The sequence below is a fragment of the Protopterus annectens genome, chromosome 7.part0 (assembly GCF_019279795.1).
Source record: "Protopterus annectens isolate FY-2018-M chromosome 7.part0, PAN1.0, whole genome shotgun sequence".
Taxonomy (NCBI): domain Eukaryota; kingdom Metazoa; phylum Chordata; order Ceratodontiformes; family Protopteridae; genus Protopterus; species Protopterus annectens.
Genome location: NC_056739.1, coordinates 879,905,881 through 879,918,823, shown reverse-complemented (window position 1 = coordinate 879,918,823; position 12,943 = coordinate 879,905,881). Strand labels below are relative to the sequence as shown.

Sequence of the window (12,943 nt, the reverse complement as noted above, 5' to 3'; positions counted from 1 at the left end):
ACTTAATATAGTACGTACTGTGTTTTTAGTGTCATAGCAAAGAAAATATTGTTATCTTTTATCTTTGATTTTCATGTTATTCATGACTATGCCTGAGGAATTTGTTGCTGTGCCATAATTTCTGAACTTACCAATGCAATATATTACTAAAAGAATGAATGATCATTTTTTTCCTAGCTGTATACATACAGAATAGTAAGCAATAGCAGAACTGACCTTTTTGTTTTACAAACAGAATCATATTTGCAAGCAATCAGAAAAAATATTGAGTGGCTGAAGAAACATAACAGGAAGGGCACAAAAGAAGGTATGTCTGAATATTTTTTTTTTAATTATCACCCTGCACGGAGCAAAACACTGATCAATATGATAAAATAGTCTTTCAAAATTCCTTTATGTGCAGTGTATAGTGATCGATGATTTTAAGTTGCTATGTTTTATTACAAAAATTAAAAAGGAAATTATATTTTAGGAAAAAATATATAAGCTAGGAAATGAAAGTCTTCATTGATGTGTTACACTCTATGTTTAGTACACTGTTGTGAATTACAATGATTCATAGATGTGCAATGCAATAGTCCACTGTAGCTAACAAAAGGCTTCCAATGTTGTTGAATGGCAACGTACCACTGTATACTATTCACTACTGTACCTACAATGGGAGCGGAGTGCAGTGTAACATGGTAGCACTACACAACATAGCACAGCACAGCGGGGAAAGGCAGGTTAGCAAATTACATTGTACCTTTCTAAGTAGTTATGGGAACATTACTCTTACCTGATCTGCATTTCCCCTGTCATGCCAAGAAGTGCATCTTTAAGAATGTTTCACTCCTGAGGTATGATGGCAGAGCTAAGACCTTTACCATATTATGGTAATGAGGAGATCTGGTGTTGTGTGAATTCCCACTGGTGGGATTTTGTCAGTATCACCTTAAGGGGATTGAATAATTATATTTTTGTTAGTAGGTTTAATTGCAGTGCAGCAAACACTGGCATGGGGTGCTCCGCCCATGCAAAGGAGGATTTGCTGTTGTTGTTTTTTTTGTATTTTTTTTTTAAACAGCACTAATACGTTTGCTCAGCAGCATATTAGGAGTGATCCCTGCACTGCCAAGTTCAACAAGATTGGAGTGCATGCAGTTCCCATAGGTTGGAGCTAACCTGTACAATGATGGTCTTATGTGCCTGGGAATAATGTATGACTGGGGAAATGGGTCATTTGCACTTGTAGTCCATGCACAGAGTACTATGACTACACAACAGGGTAAGGCTATGGGCAATATCTTACACCATTGTATACCATGTTGTGCAAAACACAAAGGGCTTTAGCACACCAGTCTGTATTGTACCAGGCCTTCTGCATGGCCACAATGTTTATGAATAGCAGCCACTCTAATTTAACTCTGCTTACAACCAGAATGGTATTTATATTGTGCTTGTCTGTATGTCACTATCTTATATGTTACCAACAATATTTTTTTACTTTATATGTTATTATTATTATTGTTATATTTTATGCTCCTGCTGTAGTTTGTTCTGTTATACCTGCTGTGCTATCACTGCTTAGTTAATAGGCACTTAAATAAATCTGAACTCATTTATCATTTGTAAACTCTGATGCTTAAAAATTAGTTTGAACTTTTTGTCTATTCTCAAGATTTGTTTAATGCCTTTGATTTTGAGTTAATTTACTTATGAATCTACCACTCATAATTTGTTTGTGTCTTTCGGCTTTTCCTGGTTAGGGGTTGCCACAGCGGAACTCCGGTCCGCTAATGATTGGCAGTTGATTTTTATGTACCGGCTTGCCAGGCCTGATGCACAACCTTCAACGAAGGTACGCCCATTCACGCATGTCTCCTCGCAGAAGATGCTCTAGCTGAGAATCGAACTGGACAGCGTCTTACTGTGAGGCGACAACGCTACCGCAGCACCACCACCGCAGTTTAATAATAAACAGAATAAAATAAAAAAGTGAGGTGGCATAATTTTGGAAGTTTGGAAGGTCATCATGCCCACTATCCTTCCTATGTTGCCACTGGGCTGTAAGACATACTTCACATTTGTTTTGATTTTATTTATTTTTTGTTCTTTTGTAGTTATTTATTATAAATAAACTGACAGCAATGGCTGATAGCACTTGTAAGGTCACTGATATTAGCACATGTGTCTCAGTGACACACTGCCAAGTTTAGCTCATGACCATCATGAAGTGCAAGCATGTAGAGGACATATGCATGTTATAGTCAACATATATGAAACCATAACACAGGAAGTGGGAGAAACATGCCTTGTATGTGAATCCACACTAGTGTGTCCCTTATGTGTCCCAGCATTGATATGTGTCAGCTGAACACACATAGCACAAATACTGGTCTTTGTGTAGGGCAGGATCAATAATCCCCCATCATGATATGGCTATCAAGGCCATGTCTGATGTTAGACAACAGATCAGAGTCATCACAACTCCAGTGAGAGGGGAAGTGCTGCCCAGTCACAAGCATTCTGATATTGAAGCTGTGTAGGTATCTCATGCCCCCTACCAGTGCTGTCCAATGGGTATCTATCACACCCTCAGTCAGTGCTGGCCAATGGGTATCTATCTCACCCTCAGTCAAAGGGGAAGTGCTGGCCAATAGGTATCTATCTCACCATCAGTCAGTGCTATCCAATGGGTATCTATCACATGTGACATTACTGAAAGTGTTCATATAAATATTTCTATGTTATATGTGTGGTGAAACATACCAATAGTCCCTGTGCATGAAACACTGGGAAACAAATATTTATAATACCTGTCACATGACTGCAGATCATTAATATCCACAGGAATGCCCATAGGAATAGTCACACAGTGCTATACCATGCCTAGTGCAAGACATATACTGCACCAACACAGGCATGGGTAAACAGATACCCACGTGTGCCCATGCAGTGATGCATTATATAACTGGACAGGCCACACACATCCCTAGCATAGAGATGTTTTGATTGGCAATAACTGGTGTACCCATACATTGTTATATCATCCCACTGTTCAGGCTGCACACTATCCTAACATATCCATAGTCAGACAGGAACCCAAAGGCACAGGTATGTCCATCCAGCAGTATACCATACCCCAGTGTAGCCCCCACAGCACCCTTTTCATGCACCCCTGCACTATATAACAGCAACATTTGCAAACCTTGCAGACATATGTTATTTATCCTACCTCAGACAAAGTCTTCTCACCCAAGCCTCATAATTTCATTGATTATGTTCCTTGACTATCGCATCAGTGATATGCATACAAGCACAGCTGAGTTGTAGCTATCATATCTTCCATGATATGTGTGCTGTAAGACATTGACAATAAGTAAGTCCTGCTTACTGAGGTTAGGGGGATGACTTTCTGCCTCCTTCTCTACTTCTCACTAATGTGATGTAATAATTTGTAAGGTTTTAGCACTGGGATCAGTGCTGTTTTGTAGTACATGGCATTCTAGTAGCCAAGAAAACTGAGTAAGTAAATAGACACCAGATCTCAATTCAATTGCATTCTTGTTGCATGTTTCCAAAAAGCTTGAAGTATGGGAGAAATTAATCTACAAAGGTTTGTGCTTCCCTCTTCAATCACACAAGTGTGTGTGTGGTTGGCATTGTTTTTAGATGCCACTTTAAAAAACGTAAATATATAGTTGGTATGTGATTGTGGACTATACATCACAACATAGAGCTTAATGTTCAAAACTTGTGTGTTTTTGTATATGTGTAAATAACCTCACAATCATGTAGTGCATGTTATTTATTTATTTATTTACATATTTTTTATTAGTATTTCATGATAGGGTTAGTGATCTAGTCAGCTGACGCTTCTCATTCATTACATAGGCTCATAGAGCAGTGAACAATAGTAAAACAGTTAATAAGAGTACAAGTTACAGAATGGATATTTACAACAGTACACTAAATGCCATTAAATAGCAGTTTGACAATTATCATCACTATAGTGGATATTACCATAAAACATCAAGACAGAGAATATAACAAGAAAAGAGAGTTAAGAATACAAGAACTATATTGTATAACTTATCTGGAGAAAGTATGAAACTTTGAATGAGTGTTGGTGCAGCCTGATATAGTAGTTAACCAATATCTCTAACACAATTACAACAGGATTCAGAGAGGAGATGCTTTTCATAGGTTCAAAGATTCACAGGCAGTTACTAGGCTAGCGGTCCTAGAGCTTTTACAAGCCAAGCCAGGTTAATCCAACTATCCCCATTTGTCCTTTTTAAGTAGTTCACAGAACAAATTTATAAACAGAGCAGGTCTGTGATCAACACCGGCTACCCCTGTCCATGAGGGGCATGGGTGCCACTCCAGGGGTGAATTTACATTCCCCCATCCAATTATCTTGGTTGCGTTTGAATAGAGTCAGTGTGGAGCTCTGTTTTACATGAATAGGAAGTCTATTGCAAAGAAGCATCAGTCTCTGGGAGACATAATTTTAAAGTAAGATGCTTCAATACACCTTACATTCTTATTAATCTCATAGGCTGTCTTGCATTTAGATTCCTAGATTAGTATTAGGCTAACTGCCTTTGTGGGCCATTTTAAGCATAGTCAATCCCTCAAAAGTGAGAGTCAAACCCTGTACCTTGTGCTGCAAGGTAAACACCCTCAGCATAGGAAGCAGTTTTAACCATCTATGCTAACTTTCTTCTCTCTTCTTTTGTTTTTTTTTGTTTGTTTGTTTGGAGATTTTTTAAGCACTTTCTTGGAAACTTTGACAAATTACTGGTTTCTAGATTCTATAGGTAAATGGTTCCGGGATGCAGGTCCAAATTTTCAGAAAGCTCTTTCTCCCAGTATCATTTTGAATCTTGGAAAAGCAAGGGTGAGTAAGTTATCTTATGTGATTCTCAGTTCATATGCGTTCTTGAGAATAGAAAGTTTTACTTTTAGAGGCGGGTAGCAACCGTATTTTAGGACCTTGAAAATTAGTGAACTTAAGGGAAAGATTTAGCAGTTGTTGACACTGCTGTCAATCATTGTATATTAGATGTAAGCTCTATTTTCAAAGTGAAAGTTGTACATCTAGAATTAACCCATAAGTTCCAGCATCTTTGGCCACAACACAGAACACACACATATGCAGTATTTTTTACATCTGTACACACTGCGTTATGAATAGCATTGGATATATGTGAGCAAGTGCAACTTTTACATCAACACACAGTAGCAAGCATGTCACATTGCATATCATATGAATTGGGCAAACTCTTGTGCAATACAGGGCTTCTGCATTGTAAAGTAGCAGAATAAATGAAACACCTAAAACCACAAAACTGCAATCACACACACCCTTGCACACTATTCAATAAATGGACATGAATGGAGCTAGGTGCCAGAGCCATAGGCTCAAGCTCAATGCCAAGAAATGAATAGTTATCTCCTTTGGGAAAAAACATGCACCCGTGAATTACCACATAGGTGATAGTACACTAAACATTGAAAATGTAATGAGAGACTTAGGGACACAGGTGGACAGTGGTCTCACCTTCAGTAACCATATTGCCACAACAGTCAGGAAATCCTTCTATGTGGCACACCTCATCACTAAGGGCTTTTCATCCAGAAAAAAGGAGGTCATTGTCCCACTGTATTCATCCCTCATTAGACCCATTATAGAATACAATGCCCCGTTTGGTATGTACCTCTCAAGACATCTGCAACAACTGGAAAGGCTGCAGAAATACCTCACTAAAAGACTCACAGGTCTAAAGCAGATGGCCTATGCTGACCATCTAAAAAAACTCCACCTATACTCTGTCAGATATCGTCTACTCAGAGGCGATCTCTGCTTAACATACAAGGCCATATCAAACCCAGAGCTGTTGGACATGCTACACTTAAAGAAATTCCAATTCCTCAGAGACACACACTCCAGGGATCTAAACCTTGTCATCACAATGAACAAACCATGCTGGAGGGATAGGTTCCTGACCCAGAGACTTCATAGACTCTGGAATAGACTGCTAATACATGTCAAGCAGAGCACCTCTTTGGCCCTCTTCATAAGGAACCTTGATGATTGGATGGGAGATAGGAAATTCACCCAGGGGATCACATCAGTCGCCCTGCTAGACAAGGGTCCAAGGAAGTAAATACTGTGGGAAGAAATAGCCAGGAAATTGTTATGACTAGGCTTGTATAAGCCCTAGGGCCGATATCCTAGTACCAACCTATGAACCTATGTGTTTTAATGCACATATGTGTCCTGTTCTCAATGTATCTAAATGTGTTTCTTGCATCAACCCCCCCTCCATTTGGTTCACGAGACACAGATGGATGGCCCACGCATCATGACAACTCAGAGATGTACACCGTTGGAGTCCTGAATCACTTAGCATGAACCATTACATTCTGAACACATTTGTTGTATAGCTGGACACCTGCAAATGGAGATAGAATGCTAAAATACTGAATGGTGTTAAGAATGTTCATGCCAAGTATCAATACATATGTCAGAGAATCTCTGTTATAAATCTTTACAAGCACACACTGCTTTCCGCTGCATGTGCCTAGCTAGACCTATTCTGTAGGACATTGTGTATTGCACCTCAGTAAACAAAATCAGCATACCTCCATGATGGTACTTCATTATGCACTGGGTCACAGGTAAGAAAAGTTTCAAACTCATTGGTCTCCATAACATACTTGTGTTGAAGTGAGTTTGTTTAAATATTCATTTTGCGACAAACAAGCAAGCATAGGGTATGTTATTGAGCATCTAGTATGTCTTTATAGATCGCCAAGTATTGAAGCTACATCTTTCCATAGAATATTACATTGTGGCGATTTGTCTTTACAGTCACGGTTGAAGGACTTATACCTTAGACTGGCTTAACTAATGCATGATGTTGCTGTGTGTTACAACAGGTATGGATGACTGGAATGTATAAGGTGAATGTGAATGTTACTGAGGAGGAAATGCAGTCCTCTTCAGTGCCATATGCAGAGATGAAAAGTAGTATCACAACAGAATAGCTAGTGGGCAAAGGTTGTAGAAGATGTCAGTGTGGGTGGCCACTTATGTATAACATTAGGTGCAGAAGGAAGGACACTGAATGTCAGAGACAAGGCCAAGAAGAATGTACAACAGATCGGGCTCTAAGAGCAATCTGGTATAATGTGTCAAGTGGGTCCTCACACCAGATGAGTAAGTGTTTGCTGGTCTTCTCCTGAAGGTGTCAGTTTATGGCTGTAAGGTGGCCAAGATGTTGGTGCACCTCTGCCTATAGATATGGAAATTTACATTATCATGTCGTAGGTATGTGATGAGTTGTCTGAGTTTTATGCCTTCTATATACATTCAAATGGTGGGGTCCTGAATGGATTATGACTGGAAAGAGTATCCATGGGATCAACCTGGGGTGGAGGGTCCAATGTCCCAGGACATCAACTGGCACTGCAGGTTATGAAATCAAGTGAGTCACAAGGGCTTTGAATGCCATATAGTACTTTCAGCCAGCAGTTGTGTGTAATGCGCTATGTTTTCATTTCCACAATTGAATATTCCATTACTCATAGTTGGGCATCTTACAATTTATAACAATGGTGGGTAGGAAGGTTGCAGAAACTGGCTGTGAAGATGATGAGGTCACAGAATCATTTGGCTTTGATGCCTGTAAGGAATATAGGTCTGACAGTGTCATTGTGTAGGTTATGCTTTTTGTTCTGGCTGAGGATTCACTGGTAGCCACACACAGAGCCAGATTCAGCTGTAGGTTATCTAGGCAGCTACCAAGGACCTGGTACTGACTGGGAGGCCTGGAAAGTTCATCTTCTTTCTTCCATGTCATGGATATTGTAGAATACCTCTGCAGCCTAAACTTTATGATGTTAGGGTTGGAGGTTGTTAAAATGGTTAAGATGTTTGTCTCAAATACACAAGTTACAGGGTTTGATTCTCACCTTTGAGAAAAATTGGCTAGGCTTAAAATGGCCCATGAGGCAGTTAGCTTTCTACTTAACTATGAAATACTACAGAAATAAAACAAAGAAAGAAACTGCCTCACTATTGCCTACATTATCGCTGTGCCAATAATTCTTGCTTGGCTGTTCTAGCAGCAGGAAATCTCACTGTCTCTTTCTCTCTTGCTGTCTCTCTCATTGGCTCAAATGAAGAACCCGTGAGAGTGAGGCTTCCTGGAGTTTGACAATCAACCATGGTATTTTAATTTTCCTAGCACTTTTTTTTTTACTTTGGAAGTGGCTGTTGGTAGGACAGTGGAACTGTTATTTCCTGTTGGTGGGACAGTTTTAATGTGCCATTTATAGTTTTGGAAGTGGAATGACAGTTTGCTATTGTTGGGACAGTGAAATTGCCATTTGACATTTTTTTACTGCTGAGTTGGAAATTAATGGATTTACAGTTTGTCATAGGATAGCTGAAATGTGATTTGCCATTTTTTACTGCTGAGTTGGAAGTGAATTGATTTACAGTTTGCCATAGGACAGCTGAATTGCGATTTGACATTTTTGAGTGTAGTGCAGTTTTAGAAGTGGATTTTTGGTTTGCCATTGGTGAGAGAGCCTTTGCCATTCACTGTTGGTGAGGGACAGTATTTTACTGCAGACATCCTATTTGCCAATAGCCATGAATTTGAAAGTAAGTGTGTGTGTGTGTGCGTGTGTGTGTGTGTGTGTGTGTGTGTGTGTGTGTGTGTGTGTGTGTGTGTGTGTGTGTGTGTGTGTGTGTGTTTCTGACAGATATAAGCTACGTTACCATTCATTAGATTTTCATAATTACAATTCAGAAAATATTTTGTATTTGTTACCTAGGGTGGAATGGCCATGGATTTGGAAGAGAGTGTGTGTGTGTGTGTGTGTGTGTGTGTGTGTGTGTGTGTGTGTGTGTGTGTGTGTGTTTGTGTTTAAATATGTTGTTCCTGCAGCTCAAAGTAATTATGGTGTAAAGGTAGGAATTGATTGTAGTAAACAGGAGAATCATCATACGAATAATGTTCTTTGGGTACAATCCTTGGTATCCTAGTTGACTGTTGGCAGTGTATTTATTATTTGGCTGTGAATAAACTGGGCAGCATGAGGTCTACACGTTTAATGTTAAAATATTAACTGTGAATGCATTTTTAACTTGTTTTTGGCAGGCATACAGGTGTAAAATGCATGCTTTCAGCTACAACAGTGTGCCTGGTATTTAGTGCAGATGAGTAAGGCTATCAGCTGTTAATGAGTTACTTCCTCTAGTGCAAGGTCTGATTTCTTCAGCCTTCATTTGTCTAATGTGTGAGTTTGACTAAGTCACTTTACCGTATAAAGCTCTTGGGCTACCCCAGAAAAGAGACATGTATGTACAGTGGGCTGTCGTGACTTACACATTTGTCTTTTGAATTCCTGCATCCTTTAGATAGCCGGTAATTAGTGTGGTGCTGTATAGGATCATAGGATCATAGGAGATGACTAGGCTATCAACCCGGAGGTCATTTTAAGCCTAGCCATTTCATCCCAATGTAATACCATAGAAATGCTAGTCAATACACAAGATTGTTTTTAGTGATAACTGCCCATGTCCAGTAGGGTTGTGGGCTCTATCCCCAGTAAGAATTTATGGTGCCCCATCCACTCATCCAGGTTCCTGTTGAACAGTGTCATAGAGGTGCCCTGTTTCATATGAATTGGTAGCCTGTTCCAAAGACAAGGCAGTCGCTGACAATAAATCTGTCCTTCCAGCATGTCCTATTTAAGTCACAGGCCATATTTAGGTCTCTGGAATGGGTAGCCCTAATCCCATTTGATTTATGGATATGCAGCAAGTTCACTGGGCTTGAGTCTTGGATTGCTCTGCAGGCCAGGCATAAGTATTCTCTAACAAGTCTATATGATACAGAGTATAGTGACAGGGACTTTAGTCGCTCTGTGTAAGGCACATGCTGGAGTCCCTTGATCTTCTTTGTTAGAAACCTCTGACAGGGGCAAATCTGTTCACACAGCATACCTCGCCCTGGCAAAGGCTTTCAACACAATCCCACATTCAGGCATCACCAATAAACTTAGCAAATGGAATGTAAACCCATTCATTGTAAGACAGGTTGTCAACTGGCTCACAAACCGGACACACACTATCAAAGTGGGTGGCTCCACATAAACCAGTAGACCTGTTACCAGTGGGGTGCCACAGGGATCAGTGCTGGGCCCCCTACTGTTTGCTATATACTTGTATTAGTCATGGTCTTACAACTGAATGCAAAGAAATGCATCATTATTCCCTTCAGCACAATGTCCCTTCACACTATCAAATCCACAACAATATCCTAAGTAACCATAAAGTGGTAAGGGACCTAGGATCACAAGTTGATTGCGACCTTAACTTTGGCCACCGTGTGTCTACTGTAGTAAGGAAAGCTTTCTACATAGCACACTTGATTAGTAAAGGCATCGCCTCTAGAGCAAAAGAAGTTATAACCCCCCTATAGTCAGCTCTTATCCGGCCCATAATTGAGTATAACACACTGTTTGGCATGTAGCTGCCAACATACTTACAGTTATGTATTATGCAACATCACAGGACTATGGACATACTGCAGTGCAGCACTAGACATGTCCATGTAGTCCAGCCTTGTTTATACATGACAGACACACACTCTGTGTTGTTGTACGTCTATTCCATCTTTACTAGTGAGTAATACTGTACGCTTCTTCTGCCTGGATGGAGGATTATCTGACTGGTGACATTACTGGAGATACTGAAGCCACCTTTTGGATGCTCTGTATGTTGGGCATGTATCTATTTTACTGCACTCATCTTCACTGTGGGCTCCACTATCCCAGACAGCTTTTATCAGCCACATTCCTGATTGTCATTTTAAACCTACCATGAATACTCATGATGAATCACTCCATCTTCATTGACTTCATCACTTGTTGATCCTCATGAAATCACTTAAGAATGGCTCATGTTCCACACTTTCCTCCACTCACAAGTATTCCCCATCAGCAAAATAAAAGAGCTCAGACTCTCCAGCACTGGCATTCCATTGTATTTGCACCCCACTAGATCTAACTTACCTTGGGAGAATGTATTCAAAGCTCACTTCTATGGCTCTCTTAGTATTTTTTTCTGGTTCCTTTGATCACTGCTTTTCTACCTTTTGATCTGGAAAGCTTCCAGAATTTAGTAAGAAATCTCCCCTAAGTTATTCCATTCTTCTTAATCTATACTTTTTTACTTTCTTTCCACAACATCATCTTTAAGGCTATTCTTATTGGCCCATTATAATTTCTGTCCCTGTTGTTAAGAGAGACCCTACTCCCCAGTTAGCCACTTTGAGGCACTAAGCTCCTTCCTTTCCAGCATCCCACCCCTCCTTCTCCTGGTTTCCACCATAACTTCCTTACTGGATACTTTGGTTCACTCCAGATCCTTCATCATCACCTTCATGGATGACTATGCAGGTCCCGTTAGTGTCTGTACTTTGTCCCTGTAGCTGTTGCTTGCACCTGCATCTTATTTCACCTCTCCACAACCTATCTTGTTAAAGTGTCATTTGGCCTTGCAAGTGTCAGTGTATATTACTTTAGCAATGTCCTCTACATGATACCACCTCCACATACTAGTCTCAATCCAAGCCTGCCTCTTCTTATATATCTACCAGGCAAATCCTCATCACAGTGAATTTTGTCCATGAAATCAGCTCCCCATTTAACTCCACAGCTTTATCTTTGTAATAACACTTTTACTTTCTGATTGTACACTTTCTAAATTAGATGTTTGTAATGATTCATATTTGATCATCTCCTGCCACCCTGGCCATGTGGTCTGCCTGGGATTCCCTTCCTCTACAGTTCCAGGAAGACTGTGGGATCCTTTTCCCATACCTTCTTGGGCAAACAGATAAACCTTAAATTGTCATGGAATGAGGACTTTTTCCTGGCATCCTTTGTCCTCCCCTATCACTCTCCTAGTTGAGCTTTTGCACGCATTAGCTGTTCTTATAGCCTCACTAGTCATACCTCATGTTTCACCTCATGTTTCATTTCATGCTGCGGTGGTGCAGCGGTTAGCATTGTCGCCTCACAGCAAGATGTTCTCCTGTTCGATTCTCAGCTGGAGCGCCTTCTGTGTGGAGTCTGCATGTCCTCCCTGTGGTCAAGTGACGTTAAAGACATGCAGGTAGGTGCGTGGGTGAATGGGTGTGCCTTCCTTGAAGGTTGGGTGTTGGGCTGGCAACTCGGCACCGTAAAAATCCATTGCCAATCATTAGCAGATCAGAGTTCCACTGTGGCGACCCCTAACCGGGAAAAGCCGAAAGACATTGCTAGTCATACCTCATGTTTCGCCACCACCTCACTTGTAAGCCTGTGTTGCCTAAGCATATCTGTTTCTTTGCATGCATTCCCTAAGCCAACATTTAGGTTGAGCCAATATCACTCATGGTACCAGGCTGCCTTCAAAAACTATTCACTCACTTGTAGTATTTTTTACCAAACTTTTGTTTTAAGTTTGATGGAATTTTTATTTTTGACACTTTGGAACCGACCAGCCAAGCTAAGCAACCATCTTCCAAGGCTATCTTTGTTGGTCTGAATAACACTCCTTGAAGCAGAATATTTTTAAATGAAAAAAACAAATTAGTTTGCATGAGATAGGTGGACCAAAGACAAGGGGTAGATATTCAGTCATTAGACACACATTTTCTCTGAGGTTTATAAAATTTAATATGGCAACAGACCGGTTTCGGCAAAAATTTACATAGCCTTCTTCAGTGTAACAAAACTTCCACAAATAGCCATATTACAATACATATATATATATATAAAAAATTTTTTTTCCCTGTGATGCTGATAGGAGTGGCATTGTTTACCCAAATATGTAATATCTATAATAGTGTAGTTTTGAGTGCTTCTAGGATTAAAAAAAGGATCATTATTC

The 12,943-nt window shown here is 40.1% G+C and overlaps 1 protein-coding gene across 1 annotated transcript in view; it reads left to right on the top strand.

The window, feature by feature from the left end:
- SCG3 (secretogranin III) overlaps positions 1–12,943 on the top strand; it is a 223,921-nt gene that overhangs the window by 197,889 nt on the left and 13,089 nt on the right. The window contains exon 11 of the mRNA XM_044077455.1: positions 236–307. Coding sequence (XP_043933390.1) covers positions 236–307 — 72 coding nt within the window. The remainder of the gene's footprint in view (positions 1–235; positions 308–12,943) is intronic.